At 46.9% G+C, this 26,703-nt stretch overlaps 3 protein-coding genes across 4 annotated transcripts; 1 reads left to right on the forward strand and 2 right to left on the reverse strand.

Annotated features, from left to right (window-relative positions):
* Window positions 1-1,150: 1,150 nt before the first annotated feature.
* Window positions 1,151-8,690, forward strand: AKIP1 (A-kinase interacting protein 1). The gene is made up of 6 exons (XM_014478007.2): window positions 1,151-1,234; window positions 1,446-1,673; window positions 2,147-2,227; window positions 4,502-4,606; window positions 6,474-6,545; window positions 8,280-8,690. Exons 2-6 carry the CDS (start codon window positions 1,452-1,454, stop codon window positions 8,421-8,423), a joined length of 624 nt encoding a protein of 207 aa, XP_014333493.1. The 5' UTR covers window positions 1,151-1,234; window positions 1,446-1,451; the 3' UTR covers window positions 8,424-8,690.
* A 188-nt stretch (window positions 8,691-8,878) lies between these two features.
* Window positions 8,879-18,646, reverse strand: C15H11orf16 (chromosome 15 C11orf16 homolog). 2 transcript variants are annotated; one of them, XM_005895043.2, is made up of 8 exons: window positions 18,558-18,646; window positions 18,047-18,194; window positions 17,738-17,921; window positions 16,220-16,376; window positions 14,002-14,236; window positions 12,716-13,375; window positions 9,535-9,753; window positions 8,879-9,049 (listed from the first exon to the last, which is right to left on the reverse strand). In XM_005895043.2, exons 3-8 carry the CDS (start codon window positions 17,902-17,904, stop codon window positions 9,042-9,044), a joined length of 1,446 nt encoding a protein of 481 aa, XP_005895105.1. In that variant the 5' UTR covers window positions 17,905-17,921; window positions 18,047-18,194; window positions 18,558-18,646; the 3' UTR covers window positions 8,879-9,041. The 2 variants fall into 2 exon arrangements, with proteins under 2 accessions (XP_005895105.1, XP_070239997.1); XM_070383896.1 differs by having other exon boundaries at window positions 18,047-18,207; window positions 18,558-18,630.
* Window positions 18,647-21,576: 2,930 nt separating this feature from the next.
* ASCL3 (achaete-scute family bHLH transcription factor 3) lies at window positions 21,577-22,122 on the reverse strand. The gene has a single exon (XM_005895046.2). It carries the CDS (start codon window positions 22,120-22,122, stop codon window positions 21,577-21,579), a length of 546 nt encoding a protein of 181 aa, XP_005895108.1.
* Between the last annotated feature and the right edge of the window lie 4,581 nt (window positions 22,123-26,703).

Genomic DNA, 26,703 nt, shown 5'->3' on the forward strand with positions numbered 1-26,703 from the left:
CGGCCTTCAAAAAGGTGTGAGTTGGGGGCAGCTAAGCCTGGGAGCCAGCCACCACTACTAAGCCCACGTGCCCTAGAGCCCAAGCTCTGCAACAAAGAGAAGCCACCACAATAAGAAGCCCCCATAGGCAACGAAGAGTAGCCCCCGCTGGCCACAACTAGAGAAAAGCTCGTGCATAACCACAAAGACCCAGCGAAGCCAAAAATAAATAAATAAATTTTAAAGAGAAGAAAATGGTGTGAGTGTGTACTTTTCACCGGAGGAGTGAGGAAGCTACCACGAGGGGATTGCTGCTGCTGCAAAGTCACTTCAGTCGTGTCCGACTCTGTGCGACCCCATAGACGGCAGCCCACCAGGCTCCCCCGTCACGATACCCTAAACACAATGCATGGCGTGCTGGAGTCCATGGGTCACAAAGACTTGGACACAACTTGGCGACTGAACAACAACACACAATGCAGGTGCCCCTGGCCCTGTGGGCCGCCCATCCCAGAGCCCACAGCCTGCTGGATTCCCTTCTCCAAATGCCACTGTGGCACCAGCAATGTTTGGCCTATCCTGGTCATCTCCTCAACCAAACGAGGTTTCAGAGTAGCGATATCCCAAAATATAGACACGGTGCCTGGAAGCATGCATCTTATTCCCCACAATTTATTAGCCCAACAAGGGACCACCTGGCTTTACATCAGGTTCCCCGCTAGAACGTATTTGGCTCAGACGATAAAAAGTCTGCCTGCAATGCAGGAGACTTGGGTTCGATCCCTGGGTCAGGAAGATCCCCTGGAGAAGGAAATGGCACCCACTCCAATATTCTTGCCTGGAAAATCCCATGAAAGGAGGAGCATGGCGGGCTACAGCCCATGGGGTCGCAAAGAGTGGGACACGACAGAGCTACTAACACTTTCCCCGCGTTAATCGGTGGAGACAGTTTCTAAGGGCCAGGTCCTGACCCAGAGGCTCCTGCAACAAGGTGGACAGACAGTTTCCGCCACCGGTCCCCCCGACTCGCCCGCAGCCAGACCCCTCCCCCTGCATTCAGGCAGTTAACCGGACAACCGGCTCGCAGAGGCTGCAAGTCAGTCGCAAGAAGGCTTGTGGGTCGCAGGCTACACACTCCTTCGCACCGGCCACGCCCCTCACCACCACCCGGCCAATGGCCTGCTGCGCCGGCGCAGGGTGTTTCAGAACCAGTCCGCCCGCGGACTGAGCGCATGCGCCTTGAGAGGCCGACTGGGTGAGGGCTCTCTAGCGAGGGGAGGGGGCCACGGAAATGGAGGGGCTGAGAGCGCACGCCTTAGGCCCTGACTGGGCGCCGGCTGGAGAGCGCGTTGGGCTAGCCGGGGGCAGTGGTCGGCAGGGAGGTCGAGGCTCTGGGTCCGACCGAAATGGAGCGGGGTCCGGCGCTCCGCTGACTCGCCCGTGTTTGTGTGTATGTTCCCTCTCAGGGAGACATGGAGAACTGTTTGGTGGCCGCGGCGCTGAACGGGGTGGACCGACGTTCCCTGCAGCGTTCGGCTAGGCTGGGTCAGGAAGTGCTGGAGCGGGCCAAGAGGAGGGCGGTGGACTGGCCTTCGGTGGAGCTTCCCAAAGGCAGCGTGGGGATCGTTTCCCGGGTGCGGCACTATGGAGAAAGAGGGCCGGCAGCCAGCCCCCAGCGCCTTCTGCCAGGAAAGGTGAGGAGGGCCTCTGCTGTGGACCAGCCCATTCATTCCCTCAGCAGCGGCTTGCTGAGAACCAGGGCACGCCACACACCGGGACCCGAGGGATCCTGTGCTTGGCGGAAGCTGCTGTGTATCAGGACAGTGAACTGGAAAGTCTTGAAAACTTGACATTTGACAGATTCTTACTGGGTAGCTTTAGGACACCGCTAGGTACCGCTCGTGCTCGGCCCTGATTGGTTACTTTTTAACGCAATTCTTCGAGGCTATCATCTGATACTCGAGGAAAGCCAACAAACGTTTGTCCTGGAAAAATTGCATGTCTGTGTATTCCTTTTAGAGATGGAATTCTTTCTCAATAAGATCATTTTACTAATTTAAACTTGCAGAGGCCTTTCAAAAAGTAAAAAGGAAGGTATTTCCAAAATGACTTCCTTCTCCAGTAGGGAATACAGATCTCACCTGTGATTTGCCGTTTATTCAAATAGAGAGAAGACAGACACCCGACCCTCAGTGCTTCCTTCAGAACAATGGCTGAATACATGAACTATACTTCAAGTCAGTGTGGGGTAAGTTGGTGTAAGCCAAAGCATGCTCCTGATCTGCCTGCTGATGGATCACAAAGTGGATTTTTGTGGAATTTAGGAAGAATCTGCACACTATCTGTTCACCCGGTCCTGCCTTCCTGGGCAGGTTGTAATTAGCCAAGGGTTTACAACAGGTGATAAATCCAGGTTACAGTTCATTCAACAAATACAGACCGCCTAGCTTTAGCTGTCGGAGAAGGCAATGGCACCCCACTCCAGTACTCTTGCCTGGAAAATCCCATGGATGGAGGAGCCTGGTAGGCTGCAGTCCATGGGGTCGCTAAGAGTCAGACACGACTGAGCGACTAAACTTTTACTTTTCACTTTCATGCATTGGAGAAGGAAATGGCAACTCACTCCAGTGTTCTTGCCTGGAGAATCCCAGGGACGGGGGAGCCTGGTGGGCTGCCGTCTATGGGGTCGCACAGAGTCGGACACGACTGAAGTGACGCAGCAGCAGCAGCTTTAGCTGTTAGGAGATTACAGCAATGAACAAGGCAGAAAAGTTCTGCCCTCACTATTTTTAGATGGGGAGGTCGGTGCTTATTTGCTGAATTCCAAAGTAAGACCAAACATAAGGAGTTTTTAAAACTTTGAACTAAACTAAAATTTTTTAAATCTGTAGAATCACTCTAAATTGGAACTTAGTCTGTTTTCAAAGCAAAAATTGAAGCAAAATCCCTCCATTAGATTTTAATCTCTTTTCCAAGTCCCTGATAATGTAGTTTTTAAGTACGTCCCTTTGGGTCCATATCACTTGTTGGCCACAAAGCCGATTTTTGTGGCACAGACGCAGTGCCCTCATCAGAGGTAATGTGGCTTAATGGCAGGGGCGGCCTCCCAGGAATCCAACCTGTATTCTGCCACTTCCTGGCTCTAATGCCTTAGGCCAGTTAGTTTCTCTCAGCCTTACCTTCCCCATGGTAAATTGACAATGTTCAAGTCCTTTCCAGCCCTTTTAGTCTGTTTCTTCAGTTTCACTGAGAGATGAATACCAGGAAATTGCTATAAACTGTAGCATAGAGGACCTACATGAGATTTTTCGGTCCCATTCATTAAAATGGGTGAACAAAGGTTTTAAAGATACTCTTCTCAAAAGCATACACTAAGGTCATCTCTAAGTACTTTAAGGGAAAGTTGAAGGTGGACCAGCCAACATTGAAGAAAATCACCTGCGTGGAAGGTACTCTGTGTCTTCTAGGACTTAAAACAGACTCTGTGGTCTTGTCCAGCCTAACATTTTATGATTCTTATGTGGGTGTAAGGGTGCTGGTCTCTATGGCAGAAGGAAGAAAATGCCTTATTTCTGTCCTGCTTTTCAATTTCATAATGAATATTAAAATTAAAAAAAAAACCCTCTGTTTCTACATCTTTTATAAAATCCTTATGACTCAAGAATAGGATTCCAACCAACAAGATACAGTTCAGAGAGTATTTTTATGTTCTTATTCTGTGAAATGGTTTTACAAAACTCCCTAACTTTGGCTCTACAATAAAGTGATCAAGTTAAACACTTTGGTTCATGGTTCAGTAAAAGGAATAATATTTGCCTTTGGTTTGAGGTTTAGCAAATTGGTATTCTTCACTTTGGTTTTCAGTTCATGCTTCAGTTCAAGTCTCCATTAAAGAATGGAGCCTCAGAACTCCTTGGCTCTCTAGAGATAGAATCAAGAACAGTGTTCTGAGTTCATTTTCAGAACTTTGAAGCAGCCCCTAAGTTACATCATTAGCTTCATGTCCTGACGTGCTTTTCCCAGCTTCTCATTCTTTTGGTCTCTTGACTTAAACATTGTCCCTACCCTTTGTTCCAAACAGGCAAGCTTATGATGTCCTCGACAGTAGTAACTATCAAGGGCAAGTCTAAGGTTAACCTGGAGCAGGAGGAAGGAAGTAGACAAGGAAAAAACTGCTTTCTGATCCTTTGGATGATTTTGCCTAAATCAGAGTGAGGATGTTGTGAAAACTATTTAACCTGGCAGAGAGCATGGGCCTACCTAGCTTGAGTTGCCAGAGTTCTTGCCCTGCAGAGGCAGCAGATGGCAGCAAAGTAATGCCAACTGCAGTTTCCTTCTCTGCAACCACTTTACACGGGCTAAGATTTGTTACATGACTTTAGAGGCTTCTTGAGAGGGCAGGTAATTTACCTTTGCTCTCTTGCCTCTCTTCTTAACCATAATTTTCCCAAGTAACAGGGTGCTTTTTGAAAATCTGACCAGACTCTTGGGTTACCCAATGTCTTCCACGTTACTTCTCTAGAAATATTACTCATCTGCACCAGAGGAAGGAGGGGCAACCCACGTCTACCGCTATCACAGAGGGACATCGGAGCTGCACCTGTGCTCTGATGCAGGGAGTGGTCAGGTATGTACCCTCAGCTGTGCTGTGCCCTCAGCCTCCCAAACTGGGAGGCCCCACATCCTGGGGCTTCTGCTGGATCATGTTATTGGGTGGCTGGGTGACTCTACAGCACTTTGTGGAAATGTTTCTCCTCAGAGAACTTACAGCAATGAACATGAAATAGGAGTTTTTGTCCAAAATACAAGATGGATGCCACTGTAGGATCTTCAGTGACAATCCTGGGCCAAGGGATTCTTGAGCAGGCTTAACAAAAAGCACTTCAAATATCCTTTTACATCTAGGGATATGAAAGAGACTTTTAATCATCATGTATTTTACTCTAAAGTAGTGATAAGTATCACGTCTTTGGTAATTTTAAAAAAGGAAGTGCGAGGAGGGGGTCTCTTAACAACATCCTTTTCCTAAAGATAACAGTTACAGGCTTCTCACTATGAATTCTCTGTCTTACCACATGTCACTCTGGGAAGTCTAAAAGACTACTTGTTGAACTAATTCAACAGAAGTCCTTTGTTATTGTTTCTGAGAAGAGCAGGTTTTTCTTGTTTTTGTTTTTCAGCTCCCCTAGTTATACTCAAAGGTAGCAAACTTAAGTCCAGAGTCTAATCCACAGGTTGGATTCCTGACTCCCTTGTTTTGAGAAGGGACAAGAGAGTGGCCACAGGGATATGAGCAAGGACTGGCTGCGTGCCAGAAGTCCCTCCCGTTTCCCTGGCCTGGGGTGCGAGTGGCAGCACCAAGGCCTGGATCCAGGGCTCCCATTTCTGGCCCCACCCAGGCCCCTGTAAGAGCTTACACATGGGCAAGAGTCATTTGTATCCCTCCCCTCCCTTCCTATCTGGAGCAGGAAATGGCACCCCACTCCAGTACTTCTGCCTGGAAAACCCCATGGATGGTGGCGCCTGGTAGGCTACAATCCATGGGGTCACTAAGAGTCGGACACGACTGAGCCACTTCATTTTCACTTTTCACTTTCATGCATTGGAGAAGGAAATGGCAACCCACTCCAGTGTTCTTGCCTGGAGAATCCCAGGGACGGGGGAGCCTGGTGGGCTGCCATCTATGGGGTCGCACAGAATCAGACACGACTGAAGCGACTTAGCAGCAGCCTCCCTTCCTATAAAATGTAAGTTGATGACTCTAAGAGAAATTGACTTTCTCAGTTCAGTCTCTTCCTCTCTAATACTCCCACTGCTGGGAGAAGCACAGAAGAGAATTCTGTTTTCTGAAAGCCTGTTAAACGTCAATCACTTTTGCACTTTAAATCTTCCTACAGTCTAGTGTCCCCAGGTTATAGGCTGGAAATCAAGACTTAAGAGATATTAATCTGTCCCTCTCAATAAATGGCAGGTATAGGAGAAGGCAATGGCAACCCACTCCAGTACTCTCGCCTGGAAAATCCCATGGACAGAGGAGCCTGGAAGGCTGCAGTCCATGGGGTCGATAAGAGTCAGACACGACTGAGTGACTTCACTTTCACTTTTCACTTTCATGCCTTGGAGAAGGAAATGGCAACCCACTCCAGTGTTCTTGCCTGGAGAATCCCAGGGACGGGGCAGCCTGGTGGGCTGCCGTCTATGGGGTCGCACGGGGTCGCACAGAGTCGGACACGACTGAAGCGACTTAGCAGCAGCAGCATAGGATTCAAACTCAGGTCTGTCTTTCTCCAAAGCCCATGTAAGGATAAAAGGTAATGATGGTAAACATCTGACTAAAAGTACATGACAGAAATCACTAAAAGCCTTAAGATCTTAGTGACAACTTGGAAAACAGTGACAGCACAATTGTTAGTTCCTCATTAAGTTGGAAAAAATTTCTACCATCCAGAAGTCGAAGTTCGGGCCCTCATCAGTGTTTCTACCTCTCTCTTCAGAGAAAAGACGCAGGCCTTAGTGTTGGAGGCATGCATCGGGCGTCAGAGTGTGTGCTGAAGGCACCCCAGTCTGTGAGTACCGAACTTCCAGGGCACCGGCTTCCCCACCACTGCCGTCCATGAATCAGCTGACTGGGTTACAACAGGGTTCTTTGTGTTAGATCCATATTATTTTTAAGTTGGGATATTTTTATCTTAGGGGAAAGTGTGCAGCATTTTAGTTCACTGTAAAATTATATTTTCTTGGTATCCTTCCTTCCCTTGAAATTTCAGAGATAGCGTTTGTGCCTCAACTCATAGTTGTGGTTGGAAAGAATGCAGAGCATTCATAACTCCATTCCTACAGCTCAGCTGGGCCCTGCTGGAATGTCACCATCTGTTTAAGCATTGGGAGGGGCCTGGCCCCCTGCTTATGAAGTGAAAACCATGGCTGAAATTCTGAAACATATACATTCAGCTAGATCGGGTTCCAAAACATTTAAAGGAGTTTGTGCCTATTTTCCACAAATGTTTCTATGTGAAAACATACAGTGATGAGTTTTTCAGGGTAAAATACTCATTTGTTCATGAACCCAGGGAATCTTCTGGAACTTGGAAGGGCTGAATTCTGAGGAGTGGAACCCCTGTATGTTGTAGTAATAGTTTAATTTTTGTTGGTCTACAGTGTACTCCTAGCCTGGATTCAGAATATACTAGACTTAGTAGCAACTAAGACTATTCTGCTTCTAGTACAAGTTGTTAGGCTTAGATGCCTCCAACACTGGCTGGTTTTGATAAATCCATAAGTTGAAAATACCATAATCGAAAGTGTACTTAATATCCCTAAGCTGCTGAAAGTCATAGTTTCGCCTTGCCTTCCTTAAACATGCACAGAACACTTATATACCCTTGGTATATAAGTGTATATACATTTATATACACTTATATACCCAACGTATATACCCTCAGTTGGGCAAAATCATCTAACACAAAACCTACTTTATAGTTAAGTTTTGAATAATTCATGTAATTTATCAAATGCTGCACTGAAAGTGAAAAGGAGACTGGTTGTATGGGTACAGAATGGTTATAAGTGTATCAGTTGTTTACTCTCGGATTGCACAGCTGACTGGGAGATCTCTCACTGCTGGCACAGCATCACACTAGCCTGCAAAAAGATCAAAATTGGAAGTACGGTTTCTGCTGAATGCATATCACATTCACATTATGGTAAAAAAAAAAAAAAAAAAAAAGAATGAGTCAGATTGTTGTAAGTCAAGGACCATCTGTATGGGAGAACCAGCCCTCCAAGGGAGGACATTAGCCAGCCAGCTGACTTGCTGCATGACAAAATGGAATCTATTCATAGTCTCAGCTTTAGGAGAAATGTTTCATCCTAATAATGAATTTAGCAAAGCACACCTAAAAAGAATGCTTTGCATCATCCTGCAGTGCCTCGCCATTGCTGCTGGTCTGTGCTAACAGGTGCCACTGCCTACTTTTGAGCCCCAAAGCAATGGTCATTAGCCTTTCCCTCCACCTGATTCTTAACTTTACACTCCAGCCAGTGTGTCCTTTTATGATTCTTCATGTTCCTGCAACAACTCAGCATTTTCATATACATTCTTGTGAGCTAATTTTAGAAATAAAAGCATAAAGAGCGGGTGAGACTGGCCTGAAGGGCAGTCCTGTTATGTGGCCAAGTCAGGTGTAGAAAGCAGAACCTCCGTCTCCCACCTTAGCGCCTCTCACTGCATCACACACAGGGTGCTCTGACAGCAGCAGGACATAAAACCTCTAAACTGGTACATCTGCTTTTCCTTCCAGGCTGAGAACATCTCTAAGGACCTCTACATAGAAGTCTATCCAGGGACCTATTCCGTCACTGTGGGTGCAGATGACTTGACCAAAAAGACTCACATCGTAGCAGTTGATTCCGGACAAAGTGTGGACTTGGTCTTCCCCATATGATGTGGACCGTCACAGGCATCACATCACCTTTTTCTGAGTATCAAGAAGAATAAAGCTACTGTATATTCTTAATATGTACACATTAATCCTGCCTTTAGTGCTGACTGTGAGGGTCAGCCTTCCTAGGAACTGGACTGTGTCTCTTTCAGTGCCTATTTTAACTTGAAAGTCCCTTCACCCTCTTCTGCCTGAAAGTAATAATGTAATGATACTGTCTGAATAGTTTTTACAGCTTGCTTTCCAAGCAAAGGTTAATTATGACAATAAAGGGAGAGATTTGAAAATGAAGAAAATTCCTTTTTATTGGCATTAAGAAGGGAAACAAAACGTCGCTCTTGTACAGTTGAGGCTTTATGAAAAGATAACAGAGAGGCTGTGGACACGTTTGCCCAAAGCAGGCCAACCATGTTCTGTAGCTTCTGTGGAAGAGGCATCCTTAAGCAGGTCTTACCCGGCCCCTGGCAGGGAGCCCTGGGCTCCTCACTCCTGTGCTCCTCAGGACAGGTGAAGATGCTGCTGCTTACTGGACTGTGATCTGTGGGCTCACTGTGCCATTTCCGTTGAAGAGTGCCTTGTCAGCCACTCTGTAGCTCCTCCTCAGGTTACCACCTCTACTCTTTAGCTTCCTATAAGACGAAAAAAAAAAAACACTGAGAGTCTTATGCTGACTTTAAAAATCAGTGACTTTTGATCCTTAAAATTATGAAGTCACTGCTGTGTCCTAAGCGTCTTTAAGCTAGCACGCCAACAGTATCGTTGCATTTCAGTTTAACTGCCTAGGACTTCACCTCGTTTTGAATGTAAGTTTTGCCTCAGAAAAAAGGCCAGTATTTCATATGATGAAAACAAAGTTTTAAGTAGCGCTGTCTTAGCATTCCTAGTGAAAAGCAGACTCATGGACAGAGGCCTAGTAAAGCAGACCCATACCCACCATCACCAGGTAGAGGGTCACTTAAACAGGGATCCTTACACACCTAAGAAGCCAGTGAGGAAATCTGTGGGTTCTGCAAGCCTTCTGAAATCATATGCAAGATTGTGGGTATGACTCCAAAAGATCAAAGAACCCTGGAGAGAGCCCTTCAGAAGCCCCTTTGCAGCCATTCTGCTCTACCTTGATCCTTGGGGCTTTTAGTCTCGGAGTTCTGGCCCTGCTGATGTGCAGCAGTACCCTGACTCAGTTTTCTGTGTCCGGCTTCTTTGGGCAGGATCTGCAGCGGCTTCATGCCAGTGACGTTCAGGGCCAGCTCTCTAGGACTCCCCGCTGCAGCAGGTTTCTCTCTCTGTTGTCTGTTGCTCTTCTCATCTTTCTGGGTGCTGCAAAGTCTTATTCCTGAACCCAAAATTCAGTTAGTTGAATATGCTACCATTTTGATACGGTTAGTCTTGACGACTTGGGTAGGACTAAATCATGGATCACAGAATCCCTTAACTCTCTGAACCCTGTTTCAGTTGTAAGCAAGGGTGGAGAGCAGCATGTCTGCTGGCAGGAATCCTGCCCCCAGGTTTGTTAGGATCAGACAGTAACCTCTCAGCCTGTAACTAAAAGGAGCCAAAAGTGTGGCAGGCGGGGACCCATACAAGAGGATCCTTAGTGGGCAGAGCCTCAGACCAGACTGGCAAGCATCAGTTCTTGGTGGCACTCAAGCACAATTAGGAGAAGCAAAGCAGCACATTTTCTTAGAAGGGAACAAGATCTGGAAGGGAGAAAAGAAAACCTCTGGTGTTTGCCATGGTTTCCAGCCCGGCACATGTGTCCTTTTACACGCTTCATCTCACTGGTTAGTGAGGCACAGCGTCTGTCTGGGACAAGGGCTGGTGACGGGCCCTTTCTCCACACCCCATCCAGGCTTATTCTCCATAGCTTTGAGTGCAGGTGTGGGACTTGGCAGAGGGCAGGCTCACTGATTATCATGGTTCCACTCCAAGAATTAACCTTTGCCTGGAGCATAACAAATGGTCCAATAACCTAGAGGAAAGCCAGGCCAAGTACCTGAAGATACTCTCTTTATGGCCAATCATTAGACTTTATTTGGGGATGCAGAGTACTTTAGAGAGGATCTGTTTAAATATGGTAATGGGGAGAGAGGCTGAACGTAGGTGTAGCCGGTTGGGTGGGAGATAAAAGCAGTGTACCTTGGGGCCAGGAAAGATTGGTCTGGACTCAGTTGGGTTTGGAACAGTCTGGATAGAATGCCATGGAGCAGGCCATGGGAATGCAGGCCTGGAGCCAGGGCAGGTCTGCGCACCATGGCCCTCTGGTTACCCCACTGGCCTGCCTCTCCATGAGGCAGGGCCGCATCCTATCTCAGTCGCTCCCCACAGGCTACTCCCTCTGGATAGATAAAGCTTTTCTTTCCCTAGTCTGTGCTGAAGCAGGAGGCAGTGGAAGCCATGGAGAATTTAACTTGAAAACTCTAGATTTGGGCACTATTTTGTTTATATTATTACTTGTTAGAGGACACACCTGTAGAAACCTGTTTCCAAGCACTTCTGCCAAGGCCTTTCACTGCGATGAAAGACATCCAGGAAGCTCTCCCCGCCCTATCTTGACATTTTCTATACAAAGTGTCCTCTTAGAGAGTGGAGGAAAAGCTCCACTGGTCATAGCTGGATTCCTGTCCCTCTAGTTACTCCCTCTCAGACATGGGGGAAAGGTCCCACACCTTGGAATCTAAGGAAGAAACCATCATATAAAATACAACAGCAGTTGGGACTTCTCTGGTGGTCCAGCGGTTAAGAATCCATCTTGCAATGCAGGGCATCTGAGTTCAATCCCTGGTTGGGGAACTAAGATCCCACATGCTGCAGGGTGCCCATGTACCACAACTAGAGAGTCCATGTGCTGCACCAGGAAAGATCCTACATGACACGATGAAGACCCTGGGTGCCACAACTAAGACCCAACACAGCCAAACAAAAACAAATCAGCAACTAATATATCTATCCCTGCCCACTCCAAAGGCCTGGGACCCAGAGGAGTCACCAAGAAAGTTTCTCACTGTGGAAACAATTTCTCAGCTTCCTGGAACGAAAGACTAATAAAGTCCTTATGCCTGGAGCAAGACTGAAATCCCTGTGGGTTGAGAGGTCCTGACTAAGCAGATATCCTGGCAATGGCTTCAAATGGGGACTCAGTGAGTCCCCGAGTGGGCAGTGTCTACAGATCCTTATACCCTTAGCAGTGGTATTCTTTAACCCTCAGTATCCCTGCCCCAGGTTCAATGTTCATTTAGTTCACTGAAGGTTGAATTAGGGTTAGACTAGTCTAGGGCTGGCTGCTGCTGCTGCTAAGTCGCTTCAGTCGTGTCTGACTCTGTGCGACCCCATAGACGGCAGCCCACCAGGCTCCTCTGTCCCTGGGATTCTCCAGACAAGAACACTGGAGTGGGTTGCCATTTCCTTCTCCAGTGCATGAAAGTGAAAAGTAAAAGTGAAGTGGCTCAGTTGTATCCAACTCTTAGCAATCCCATGGACTGCAGCCCATCAGGCTCCTCTGTCCATGGGATTTTCCAGGCAAGAGTACTGGAGTGGGGTGCCACTGCCTTCTCCGAGGGCTGGCTAGGGCAAGCCATCTCCTTCATAAAGCTCTGCCAGCTACCTTAGGTATCTGCTCTTTCTGGGCCACATTGGGAATTTAGATCACATGGCACGAGGCATTATCAGTGACACACTACCCTAAGCCTACGAGGGCATGTCACACAGGTCTTTGCTGGGGTAAAGAAGTTCGGGAGTGGCTGCAGATTGCCAACAGTGACCCTGTCTCCCCTTTCCATGGCAGAGTGAGATGATTAAGGCTGCGCCCGGTTCTTCCCACTCTGACTTCCTCAGGGGCTCATATGAAGAGTAGGGTCTGATGACCAATGTTTAAAGACGTTTCTGAGTTCTCAGGGTCTTGAAGACTCTAATCAACACGTGGAGGCATTCTGACTGCACATGTAGAGAAAAATCACAGCCTCCAAGGAAAGTGAAGGAGGGGAGGGTAGAAACGGACAATGGCAGTGTCCTCCCAGTAGACTAGTGAAGAAAGAAAGGACAGTTGTCAAATAGGGATGCAAAGCTTAGCACCAAGATCGGCTCATCCTTTCTTGTTAGGTTTCCATTTAATCAATAAAGCCCACTACTTCCCTCTTATCACAGCCCCCCTTCAACATGACCACACCCCCCAGTGTTACTTCCAGTTCCATCACAGCAGACAAGTGTATCGGATTCCTGAGAGACCACCCCCACCCAAGGAGGGGGTTGCAGAGGGGAAGGGAGCAGGGGCCTCAGCCCCACCCTAGGAAAAGGCCTACCTGGCTTCCCTGGGTACGGCTCAGGCCCGTTTCTCCTCCAGTACCTCCACTCGGGCTGGCAGAGGCCACCCTGCTTCCTCGGAGACTTCTCGAGAAGGATGGGGTCCGTGTTGACTGTGCTGTCCACCAGCAGCCTCTGAGGGGGGCCCATCTCCAGCTCATTCTCCAAATCCTCGTCTTCAGAAGAGGAGGAGGTGGAGGAGGAGGAAACAGCCGCGGGAGCCTGCACTGCCACTTCTTCCTCCTCAGGATTCTCCAGGGGCAAAAGCTGGGCTGTGGGCTTCAGCTCCGCTTCTGGAGGTTCTCTGGCTGCAACCCCTGAGGTCCTAATTGGAGGCCACCATGTGGGTCCAGCCAGGGGGCAGCAGCAGAGGCAGCCCTGGACCGGCAGCCGGCAGCCGGCATGTGGGTAGCAGGGAGCACACAGGAATGGAGGGCTCAAAGGAAGCCCGCTGGTGACAAATCCAGTGACCGGCCCCACCAGAGAGCAGCAAGGGGCCCAGAGGAGGGGCCTGGGGTGCTGCCTGGCGAAAGGCTTATGCAGCCCGTCCACAGCCTTCTTCCAGACAGCTGGGGGCACCCACTGGACCCCTCTGAGAGGCACTGGAGCTGTCCTGCCATTCCAGAAATGAACAGTAATTTCTTCTTCTTTCGGGGATGCTATGTAACAGAGAAGGGCAACATTTTGTTACAACCGCCTCTTCTACATCAAGGGTAAAGGTTCTCCTCTCCCCAGAAGCAAAGCCTCAGCACAGCCCCTCAGCTTTGCCTGCTGTCTCAAGCACACCTCTCCCTGCAAAGCCTGCCAGGGACGTCCCTCACCTGCCCCATGTTTACCTCCCCATCCTGTGCCTCCATGTCTCAGTTTTCTCATCAAAACCCAATGCCTCCTCAGGTAGGGGGAGGGGAGGAGAAGCCTCCTTTGCGGTTTGAATTACAATGATGCTGCCTGGCGGGCCCCACACAAGGGGACACTGTATCCATGCCTGGATGACATGGTGGGGGACCGAGTACAGGTGTGACCTCTGGACAACCTCACCACACCATAGGTCAGGTAACCAACATAGACATAGTAGCCTTGGGTGATTTTGCCCTGATAACAAATATTTTATAATTGGAAAAATATGATTTGTCTCTCTGTGGCCACCCTCGGGATGAAGCTGCAAGTGAAAGGGTAAGGATTTCCTCAAGCCCCTAAGACCCCTAAGCTGTAGAGACAGCCGCTTTGCTCTTTCCTCAGCCTGATCACCAGCCTGGCCCGGGGAGCCCCAGAGCAGCTCCCTTACCTCTCTGGAGGTCTCCCGCCTCCAAGCCCAACAGAACAGTGCCAGGGCCATAGCGTTGTTGGTCAGGGCCCCAGGGTGCCAGCACCTTGTCCCCAGGTCGCAGTGAGAATTCCATGGTTGGCGAGAACTGAATGACATCTTCCTCTAAGACCACGCTCTGCCGCTGGGCTGGCAGCTCTGGGCCTGTGGCAAGGGGAGCCTCAAATTCCACCAGCAGGACCCCCTGCCTCTCCAGCTGTGGGAAGGAAAATATTCAGAATAATACCTGGCCTTAGGAAGTACTACAGGGAGCTTCATGGTTCCCTACAATGCCCAAAGCCAGGCTGAGGGGCTCCCTCCCACACAGCAGGGGCCAGCTAGGGAAGGGGCCAGGCCGGGTGCTGCTGGAGCCCATTACGGCAGGGACAGGCCGGCTATGAGGCAGAGGCTCTCCCTCTGCTTCTTGCTGTGGCAACTCTTGTTTATCACTTCCTGCCTTTCCCTTCCCGTGCTCTTTCTTTTCCTGTTTTTCTTTTCTCCTATCTTTATTTTTGGTCTGCAATTCACAGGAGTAAACTGGGTCCTCTCCATCTTTCCCAAAGCACCCCAGGAAGAGTTCTCCCAGCCCTCCCAGGAAGCGTTGTCCCCGTGTCCTGGACCAGCCGCGGGTAGGGTATCAATCACAGGCCCTGCCAGGCAAAGGCAGCCCTGTGCACTGCCTGCATGTCCATGAGGGGAGGTGGGGCCGAGGAAGGAACGAGCGGCCTGACAGGGAGGGCAGGAGGAATACTGAGCTAATTAAAAGAACAAGCTGTTTGGAGAACTCAGTATGATTTTTGAAGAGCGATAAAGTGTGGTTACAAATTAACTTTTATCTAGTCACTAGACTCCAGTGTTCTTGCCTGGAGAATCCCAGGGACGGGGGAGCCTGGTGGGCTGCCGTCTATGGGGTCGCACAGAGTCGGACACAACTGAAGCAACTTAGCAGCAGCAGCAGCAGCAGCAGACAGAATCTATATTTGAGCAAACTCCTGCTGATATTTCATTTGAACTCACATATTAGTTACTGGAAAATGACAAAATGACTTTTGATTGGAAATTCTATAACATTTTTTTTTATAAATCACAACAGTTTTCCCTCTATGGACCCGCAAAGTCTGACTCTGAAAAGAAAGAGGAAAATCCCAATGAAGCAAGCAGTCAGCAAAGTAAAGCCCAGGTCTGGCCCCAGCACACAGGGACTGTGCTCCCATGCGGAAGGACACAGGCGCACATGAGGTATACAGGGTTGGTTCCTCTTTCCCTTAGGCTGGTGCTCATAACTCCACACACCGAATCTTCCTGAACAAAGTGCTTTTACTGTACATTTTCTTCACGGTTACAGGTTGAATTATGTCCCCCCAAAATTCATGTTGATGTCCTAGCCCCTAGGACCTCAAAATGTGTCACACTTTAGTCTAAATGACTTAAGACAAAGTCACACTGAGGATGACTGAGTAGAGTGGGCCCCTAACCCAATGACTGGTGTCCTTATAAAAAGGGGAAATTTGAACACAGACATGAGCCCAGGGAGAACAGCAAGTGAAGATGAAGACCAAGTGCGGGGGGATGCTTCTACAAGCCAAGGGACTTCAAAGATTGCCAGCAAACCACCAGAAGCTGGGAGAGGTGCACGGAACAGATCCTCCCCCAGAGCCCTCAGAATCACCACCCCTGCCCACACCTGGTTCTCTCCAGAACTGAAAGAATCAATTTCTATTGTTAAAGCCACTCAGTTTGTGCCACTTTGTTATGTAGCTCTAGCAAACTGATTGGAGAAGGCAATGGCACCCCACTCCAGTACTCTTGCCTGGAAAATCCCATGGATGGAGGAGCCTGGAAGGCTGCAGTCCATGGGGTCGCAGAGGATCAGACACGACTGAGCAACTTCACTTTCACTTTCCACTTTCATGCACTGGAGAAGGAAATGGCAACCCACTCCAGTGTTCTTGCCTGGAGAATCCCAGGGATGGGGGAGTCTGGTGGGCTGCCGTCTATGGGGTCGCACAGAGTCGGACACGACTGAAGTGACTCAGCAGCAGCAGCAAACTGATGCACTCACTGACATGACATTTTCACCTCCACATCCTGGCCATGGAAGATCTGTGCTTATTTAAGACACTGAACAGCTGAGGCATATCAGGTATGACAGGGCCACCCAGAGGAGCATATGGGGAGACATGGGGACTGAGGGACTTGCCTCTGGAGCAGCCTTTATCTGAGCCCTGTAATAAAAGCCATCTGGTTCCCTTCTTGCCAGGACCCATGTGTCAGCAGCCTCTCCAACTCTTCCCAGCCAGCCAGGCCCCTGCCATGCTGGGTCAGCAATGTGGAGACAAGGGTAGTAAGATGCATATCTGGGGGAAAACAAATGGAATTAGGGAAGCAGAGAAAAGCAAGCCCTAAAACCATCAAGAAACACATTTCAAAGTTAGGTCTGAGCAGAACCATGGGGTGAACTTGACAGTTAAGGCAATATGGAACAGAAGCCCGTGTTAAGAGTGGCAATCTGTGACTTCCGATATGGTAAATTGCTGGAAGAGGAAGGAGAGGAGAGTGAAGGGAATCGCTGTTTAAGGCCTGGGAATTGTTTCAAGGTAATCAGAATGGGATCAGCCTTGATATATAACGGGACGGCCAGATTAACTGGTTCTGAGACTAGATAGCAGGCCAGGAAAGTGTTCTTCCAGGAAGGGAGATCCTGAGGTGGTGTGCGGGATTCCAGGATGAGGTGTGGAGGCTTGGATGGTGATGACAAAGGAGCAAAACTGCAAAGAGGCTGAGCACCATGGAGTCGGAAGAGAGGAGGAAGTGTCTGAGCGGGGGAAGCACAGGGGCTGAGTAAGAGGCTGAGGGACAGAAAAAAGGAGAAGCTGGTTCTGGGAACTCTGGTAGACAAAACCAAGCCATAGGGAATTGTTGAGTCAGGTTTTGGTTTTCCGAAAAAAAAAAAAAAAAAAAAACGTATTTATTTTGTGGGCAAGCCAGGATACAGGACTGTTTAAACTCTGGCTTTGAAGGGAAATGGTCCACATGGGTGAAACAAGAAAGGGGGCTATAGGGTTCCGGCCTGGGCAGACTGACTTGAATAGCATGCGACTTACACGATTTGTATGTGCTTATCGGCTGAGGTTCCCTTCCCCTCTAGTATTCACACTGTAGATAGCTAACTTTGGGTACCATTCACAAAAAGCTAGGACAACTGAGGGAACCTGAGGAGGGATCGGGCGACCTCACCTAATTCCCTCATATAGTGCCAGGGCAAGTTGCAGAGAAGATGATAAAATGAGCCAGCACTTTTATAACTGGTGATGCCTGCCTTCTCCCACACATATCAACTCTGACATCAGCCCCTCCACTACAAGGCAGGACAAAAGCCAGGTCAGCCCTTGTCACTGGGGTTAGAGTTTATTTATATTTTGGCTGTACATGGAGGCATGCAGGATCTTAGTTCCCCAACCACGGATCGAACCTGTGTTCCCTGCAGTAGAATCCTGGAGTCCTAAACACTGGACCTCCAGGCAAGTCTCTATGTATTTACTTATTTATTTATTGTGAGTAGAGTTGGGGGGATTATAATAACCCAAGGAACTCAGCCCACACCAGTAAGGAACCCTTTCGGCCTTCCCAGGAAGCAAGTCCTCTCCATCCTGGGCCATCATGTCTCCCACCATTTTGAGCCAAGAACAGAGAGGAAAAAGGAAGTATAGATGGGTACCTGGTGAGGAGGCTGTGCCGGGTCAGCCAGGGTGCTCTGCAGGCGAGGGGGCAGGTGAAGGAGAGGTCCCAGGGAGGAGCAGTGCCGGCCCAGGCAGGGGCCTTCAGGGTCGTGGCCACGCTGCAGTATTTGGGCAAAGGCGTCCCAGGCCGCGCGGAGGAGTCCATAGACCTCGCGAAAACACCTGAGAACCAGCGGCTCTATTACCTGAATTGCAGCCCACAGCCCAGCAGAGGCCGCCTGGCTCGCGGCCGCCTCTCCGCGGCCCCACCGCTCCCACCACGCGCAGGGTGTCCCCAGAATCATCACCTGCCCGGGGAGACTCCGCTCAGGAAATAGGGGAGGGTTGAAAGAGCAAGAGCTGTGACTTCAGAGAAACCCAGCTGGAAGTCCTTCACCGCCTGCTGGCTGCGTGCTCACTTCACCTGGGTGCGTCAGTTAACGCCCTGGAGATGATCTGTGGAAAGCACCTGGCATCTTTAAGTAGCTCAATCAATATACGTTAGTTTTGTTTACCCACCCCCCACCTCCACCCCAGTTGTTGGGACTTCGGGGGTTTACATATTTCCTTTTACAAATCCCAGCCCTTGATGACAAACTGACCCCTAACCCAAGCCACAGACTTCCCTCCTCCTAACCTGGTCACCTGGGGGACTAACTCGACCGAGCTGAGAGCCCAGGGCGGTGGCCTCCGAAGATGTGCTCAGAGGCGACAGCTGCTACCCAGGGCCCGAGATCACACTCGGCTGGCCCAGCCCAGCTTGGCCCTGTTGGGTGTGCTCCTGCCCAAGCCCATGCTTCTGACCCCAAGAGTACTCACCACAGCCCCAGCCAGACTCCTCCACCTCAGCCTCTGTCCCTTCAGACGGTTAGGAGTTCACGGCCTCAGCCCAACCGACTCCTGGTTGCCAAGCATGTTGCCATGGATACAGCCAGCTGGGCCAGAGGGAGTGTACTGAGCATGTGCGGAGGGGTGACTGGGGCCCTGGGCAGCATGGGCAGGAAGAGAGGGTAGGGAGCTGGTTATTCACTGCCTTTCTGGGGAGTGGTGTTGACAGGTGGTGTTGAGGAGAAGGGCCAGTGTAGCATCAGTTCCCAAAAGCCATGCTTCTCCACTGCTGAAAGAGTCAGTGGCGGTGGGACACCCTCCTGGATCTAGGAGAGTCTTGGGAAGGAGGGGTCTGACCCCACAGAGTCTCAAGGCTGTTGATCTGCCTTTCTCCACTGTGGGCAGGAGGCTGGAGTGGAGGGAACCCACCGGTTGGCTTAAGGACTCTAAGATAGAATTTGTAGTTTAAAATGAAATAACCAAAACTGTGAGCACGTTTGTCTGAAGGAGACAGGACTGCTGAGAAACAGGTGTGTGGTGATAACTTTGGGTGGTGGGAGTGGACAGTGGGACCAAAGGAACAGAAGTCCAGAGTTCGCTCTCATTTGAACATCCAGAGGATGGTATTCGAGGCATCTGACAGCCATTTTGCAGATCTGTGAGTGTCTCTACCACATCTACTCCCCCCTTCCACCAGTTCCTGTTTCTGTTGTGAATCTGAGTGGCAGGGAGAGGCTGGCTGTACCCCTGGTTGCTGTGTGTCCATCAGCACATTCCATCCCCTGTCCTCTAAGGCGTCGGCATGTCCCGTGCCTCTCCAGTCAGTGTGAATCTCAAGACTTTTGTTAGAAATCTTGGTTATAGAATTTATATTTCCTCCTATACAGAAATAAGAAAGCTTATAATTCTGGGAGCTCCCGACAGTCTTTCTGGGACACTGAAGCTGTTCCCAGAGAGGATAGATCTAAAGAACACAGATTTTTGGTGACAGTGTTGAGCCCTGCCTGAACCTGTACCCCTTGCAGTGGGAGTAAGTGCAAAGTCTTAACTTCTGGACCACCAGGGAAATCCTCCCTTTTTTGATTATACCAATTTTTGTTAGATTTTTGTATTGCTCACAGCCAAAAGCATCCTAACTGATGTCTACCCTCACAGAGCTTAACTGCAGCCAGGAGAATAACTGTTGCCCAAAAGGCTGAGTGATTTGGTGCACAAAGCTAGAGTCTAAGAAAGACTAGTTAGATCTCTGGCTATGAGAAAAGGATTTCTGAAGATAGGTGGGATTTCAATGGTGAAAGGAAAAAGGAGATTATTCCATTCCCTCTTGGTAGGAAGCAAGAGCTAAGAGAGAAGGATGCATTTGCAACACCTGATTTTCTTTTTGGAGTGGGGGAATGAAGTGTCATAGGAAAATCAATGGGAAGGGGCCAAACTGGTGGGAGCTTTGAAAATCAAGCAGATGAATGTCCAACAAGGTCACAGTCAAAAGGAAGTTGTCATGAGGTTTGAGCAGTGAAGTGACATGACATATTAGTTTGGCAAAAAAATTCGTTTGTTTTTTTCTGTAGCATCGTATGGGAAAAGTCAGACAAACTTTTTGGCCAACACAATACTTTAAGAAAGAGTATTAAAGTGAAAATAGAACCAGTTGAGGACAGAGCCTGAGAGGCCAGGGAGTTAACAGTGATCCAGACACAAAGTGACAGAATAGAAATAGGAAAATAATACCACCAAATATTTCTTGACACCTACCTGATGTGAGCTCTTCTCTGGGTGCTGGACATACAGGATTGACTAAGACTTGTCCTTATCTTCAAGGAGCTCACAGTCTACTGAAGACAGAGACAAGTGTGCAAGCAGAGTCAAAATAGCAGGATGGGAATGGCAAGGAAATATGTGTGCAAAATAAAGGAACAAGTAATGGCTGCAACGGAAAGACTTCATAAAAGAGTTGACAGTAGAAATGAATGTGACAGTGTGTTGGAAGCCCTGCCTGGGCTTGGTGAGACGGGACCTGGGGGTTAAGGAAGACCGAAGAGTTGAAGCTCATCATGGGAAGAGAAATAGACATTTTGAAGGAAGACTCCAAGACAGGTGGGATCACTGTCCTTCCCACATTATCTGGCCTAGAGAACCTGAAGCATGATGATGCTATGGACAAAAAAAGGATAATAATAATTTTTAAAAATAATGATTATGAAAACATTATGTGTCAGGTGCTGGTGATCCTCGTAATAAACAATGGGGTAGTTGCTATTACTCTTATTCTTATTCTGTGGATGAAGATCTGAAAAGACACAGGGAGAGGCAGCAAAGTCAGAATGTAAACGGAGCAATATGACTGCAGAGCCTGCCCGCTTAGGCCCTACACTAAGCTACCAGAGGATGTCTGCCTCATGCAGGACAAAGATGACTCTGAACTAATTTCAAATGACAACAAGGTTTTGTTAATTACTTTTGCTTTAGCCCCCAAATACTTCCCCATCATGTTAAGGGTAAGGTGTAAATTTCTTGCTAACCCCAAATAATAAAACCCATCAAATTTTGACAAATCAAGGAAGGCTCATTGTGCTGCTTAGCATGAAACATCTGCAAAGTGCAGTAGAGGTATTGACTAGGCATTAATTATGCTTTACATTACTTTTGTGAGTTTCTCACACCTGAGACTCTGGCCAAGTGTGGGAGAAGGGCAAGTTGAGAGGCATAGAGAATTTTTAGGACTTCCGATTCCCTAATGTTCTTGAAATAAATCACCAAAGCTTAAGAAGCATTTTCTCAATCTATATAATATAATGTTTCAATTCAGTTCAGGTCAGGCGCTCTGTCGTGTCGTGTCCGACTCTTTGCGACCCCATGAATCGCAGCATACATCTGAAATCCAAGTAAGACATATCCAGCATCTGTTAGCATTTAAACTATTATCTGCCCACACAAAAATGACATTAGGAAAACTACTGAATGATGTGGGGGACCACATTTTGTGAAATTGTTTCTATTTGGAAACATGGAATCAAATGATTCTAAAAATGGAGTCAGAGTGGCGGGTGGTGGTTGCCATTATGGAGGAAACTTTGCTGGGGCTGTTCTTGGTCTCAGCCTCATCAGGATACAGCAGGGACTGGAGATAATTAATGTACTTGATGGCGGCTCTGAGGGTTTCCACTTTGCTGAGGCGTTTCTCCAAGTACTCCTCTGGCAGATGATGTCGGAGCTGGGCATAGCCTTCATTGACACATTTCACCCGCTGCCTTTCCCGCTCATTCCTTTTCCGGATAAAGGCTGGCCCGTAGGAATATTCGCACCTTCTGTAATTTGGATAAGGCATTGGGAAGGAGAAGGCGCAGGGTTCACCATAATTTTCCATAATCAGGGAATCACTGGAAAAAGGCAGCAATGGCAAGTTTTCCGAGTAAGGGGATGGCACTGGGCCCTCTGGGTAGAGGTGGAACGTGACCATGGGGTCCAGATAGAAGGACCTGGTCAGTGGCAAGTGGGAGGAATCAGTGAAGACAGGCAGTTGGTCTGGCATGTTAGAGTAGCTTCTACTGTCCATCATTTCCTCTTTAGCCTGGAAACAGAACCAAGTTTATGAATTTGGCCAGATCAAAAGAGAGCAGATATCGACTTTCTCAGAGATCAGAGACTTTGCTGCTTTCATGAATAGTTTTTGAGCTCATTCTGAAAACTTGATGGGATTACAATATTTTGTGGGTAGTAAGAGGATTTTTGATGGTACACAGAAACAGCCTGAAATAACATTGACTTGCCTTGTGAGAAAGTCATTTCAATTCTCTGTCAGTCCTTATGATTACAAGGTTATATCTTTAGTCTGGTGAGAACATGTCTTCCAGACTATCAGAATGCTTTCTAATCCTCCTCTGGTGGAAGCCTGCAACAGGAATGGTATCTAGCTAGAATCTAATGGTATTTTACTACTAATTTCTATTTATTGTGAATTATGCTGATTTCACATTTACAGTAGTGATACAAAGTCTCTTTTAAAAATAAATCTACTTGAGTTAAAAATATGAACCAATTCACAGAAAAAGAGTAAGTAAACAGCAATACAGGTGCTGTAGAGCAGTGATGTAATGAAGATTGTGAAAGTGTATGCAAATACTAACATTTGGGAAACAATGAAACACCCCAATATTCAAATATATGTTGGAGAAATTACAAACTAGTTAATGATCATGCAACCTCACAGGCATAGCCTTCTTAAATGATAACTGGTATGCCAGAGGCAAAACTGAAATCAAAATAAGAAGGGATGATTTGCTCTTAAAAATTCACTGTAAGATGGCCTAAATGAGAAACTCCCCTAACTCATTTATAACATAGTCAGTTTACATATTTACTTAGAACTTCAAACATATTGAGTAAAGTGCAACTCTATTTAAGATTTTTTTTCATGGAACTTGAAGTATTATATTCCAAAAGGTCCCATATCAACATATTCCCCCTTTCTGAATAGATCTGTATCCAGCTCATTTATTACACTACCATTACTTTTCACCCTTAACTGTAGTAATGTGGTCATAACAGATTTCACATAGACATTACACTTTAGTTGATGGGAAATCAGGGAAGTGCTGAAAAAGAACATTTTTCTTTCAGTCATTAACTTTCTCAAGTTCAATCTTGGCTTTGCATCTTCTTAGCTGTGTGTCCTTTGGCAAGTTTGTCTGAAGCACATTTGTTGAGAGATGGAGAATGTACCCAAAGTGGAAAATGAAAAGCCACGTGAAATTTAACTGTGGCTTTCAGAAAAGAAGGAAATCTGGCTTTCTTTCTCCTAAAAAAACCAGCCCTAATGTTTATGGGCAAGAGTAGGTAACACTGGCACTTGTTTCTCTACCTGAGTATAATGAAACTGCAGGCTGCACTATGTAATGGCAGGAGCAGCCTCTAAGCACCAGAATTCACGTGCAATACAGGATATTACAACTCTTGTGAAGAAAACCTATCCTATCATGTATGGCTACTGAAAAGACAAATGACTCTCGAACCAGAAAGGGCAAGAAGGGATGGGGATTGGGGGATGAGAGGTGGGGAGTGTGAGTGGTGGGGAGAGTTTAATAAGTCATGGTGAAACAGGCTGGAAAAGGAATGTCAGGAAGAGCTCTTCCTAATAGAGGGATGGGGATGAAGGAATGAGATAAGTGCCATGCTGCTGCTGCTGCTAAGTCGCTTCAGTCGTGTCCGACTCTGTGCGACCCCATAGACGGCAGCCCACCAGGCTCCCCCATCCCTGGGATTCTCCAGGCAAGAACACTAGAGTGGGTTGCCATTTCCTTCTCCAATGCATGAAAGTGAAAAGTGAAAGTGAAGTCGTGTCCGACCCTTCACGACCCCATAGACTACAGCCTACCAGGCTCCTCCATCCATGGCATTTTCCAGGCCAAGAGTACTGGAGTGGGTTGCCATTGCCTTCTCTGGATAAGTGCCTTAGGTCCAATTAAAAAGCAAAACAGAGGGACAGAAAGTGAAAGATGCCAAATTACTGATCCAATGGCCTAAAATAACATACAATAAAAATTTCTGGATTACAAACTAGCCAGGATCCTGTCAAAAAGAAAAATTTGCTGAAAGAAAAAGAGTTAGGAAATTCCTGAGCTAGGAATTCTCTAGAATTAAGAGAGGTAAGAGGTAAGAGGTAAAAAATGTGCATGGTAGAAACTATGAAATTATGGCACAGTGAGTGTGGAGCCCCCATTTCTACATTCCTGAGAGCATCAGAACCTTCTTTCTACCTGTAGCTAACAAGCCAGAACTGCTCCAATAGGGTACCAAAAAGTAGAACAACTGTCATCAAAGCTAATTCACAAGAATTCTTTGGGTATAGTCATCTTGACTGATAATTTTCATAATATCTTAAGCCTTGATCCAGATGAAATCTGAGTAGTTTGTATATGCTACAAGTAGTTAAAAGTCTCTAGGTTTTTTCCTTTCTTTTTTTATTTTTTAAGTTATGAAAGTATGATAATGCATTTACAGGAGACAGAAGATACAGAACAAACTTACATATAGTTCCATTATATGTCACAATTATTTTTTAAGTAGATGAATTAAGATTTTTAGTTGGAGTTTTAATATCAAACTCTCAAATATTAGTAGAATGAATGGACAGAAAAGTAGAAGGATATCATAGACCTTAAAAGCACTATGAATCTGTTCAACATAATTAAGATTTCACACCACAGCAGGACACAATTCTATTCAAGTTCCCATAGACTATAAACCAGGAGACCCTGGAATATATCCAGAGACATACACTTTCTAGATTTTAACAAAACCTTGCATAATTCTTGGGAAATGAGCCTGGTATCTTTGGAGACACACTGAGGGGGGAGCTTTTTCTATTGAGCATTTCCAAAAGGTTAACCAATTAATGTAGTAGCATTTATCTTTTATTCAAAAAAAAAAAAAAATTAACCACAACAGCAACAGAATGAAAAATGCAGCAGTGAGGATCAAGATAAGAAGGCTCATGGAAAACGGACACATTTGTAGAAACTGAGTAAAGTTTTTAAAAGAGAGGAACACAGGGACCTCCCTGGTGGTCCAGTGGTTAAGACTTTGCCTTCAGATGTAGGGCCCTGGGGGTTTGATCCCTGGTCGTGGAGGTAAGATCCCACGTGCCTCACGGCCAAAAAACAGAAGCAATATTGTAACAAATTCAATAATGACTTTGCAAATAGTCCATATTAAAAAAAAAGTCTTAGAAAGGAGAGAGAGAAAGAGGGAACAGCACAAACTGTAAGTGCTGGGACTCTGAAGCCAAATATACACATAGCTAAAAACAAATGCACCTATCTTTTAGTGAAAGTCTCAGGTTTCTGACTTAGAGCTATTCTGGGAAATAAAGGGTAAGGTCTTGATAAAATCCTAAGAAATTCTGGATTGCTCTGCTTAGCATTAAAGTTTCAACTTTCTGATACATTATAAATATCTAGCATGTAGAAAACAAAAAGCTACTACTGTACATTATGAATTATGGAATTATGAATTATGTTATATTCATAACATATGGAATGTTAGGGATGGAGAAACCTTAGGAAAGCCTCTTATCCAATCCCTCATAAATTGTTGCAGTTATGAGGTCAGAGGTCAGAACCTAGGTCTCCTGATTTTCAAACCCCTAAATCCTTTCCACTCCTCCAGATGATTTAATCAACAGCAAAACTGAATCTTTCAACACAGAAGCATATTGTTAGCTTAAGATAATGGAATAATCAGCTGAAAATAATCATCATTTTTCAACTATGCCTAGGGATTTTCTTAAAAACCATGTTCTTATTCTCTCCCATGGGCCACTCTGGAGAAGAGTCTCTTACCTGAATTTTGTTGCCAAGATTCTGTATTTGGGGCTGAGTTAGACTTAACCTGATTTATATGTGATCATTTAGTAACAACATGCAAAATAGCTTACAGTTAAACAGAACTGCTCAGGCTGGTTTAGCGATTTTCTCTACCTAATATGTAGTTAAGATAACATGCAACAATACTAAATAGAAAGTTTGCTTACAAAACTGGACTCTTGTAACAAATTCTTTTCAAGAAGAATGTTTCCTCCACTCACCTGGCTTATATAATTTTATATCAAAATTGCTTATGGAAAATATCTTTACGTAATAATCTTATAATGTGAAAATATTGTCAATATTTTTAAAATAGAGATTAAGATGCTAACCACGAAGGTCAATATGAACCTTCAGTTCAGTTCAGTTCAGTTCAGTCGCTCAGTCGTGTCTGGCTCTTTGCAACCCCATGAATCACAGCACGCCAGGCCTCCTTGTCCATCACCAACTCCCGGAGTTCACTCAAACTCATGTCCATAGAGTTGGTGATGCCATCCAGCCATCTCATCCTCTGTCATCCCCTTCTCCTCCTGCCCCCAATCCCTCCCAGCATCAGGGTCTTTTCCAATAAGTCAACTCTTCGCATGAGGTGGCCAAAGTATTGGAATTTCAGCTTTAGCATCAGTCCTTCCAATGAACACCCAGGACTGATTTCCTTTGGGATGGACTGGTTGGATCTCCTTGCAGTCCAAGGGACTCTCAAGAGTCGTCTCCAACACCACAGTTCAAAAGCATCAATTCTTCAGCACTCAGCTTTCTTCACAGTCCAACTCTCA

This window comes from Bos mutus, chromosome 15, assembly GCF_027580195.1.
Source record: "Bos mutus isolate GX-2022 chromosome 15, NWIPB_WYAK_1.1, whole genome shotgun sequence".
NCBI lineage: Eukaryota > Metazoa > Chordata > Mammalia > Artiodactyla > Bovidae > Bos > Bos mutus.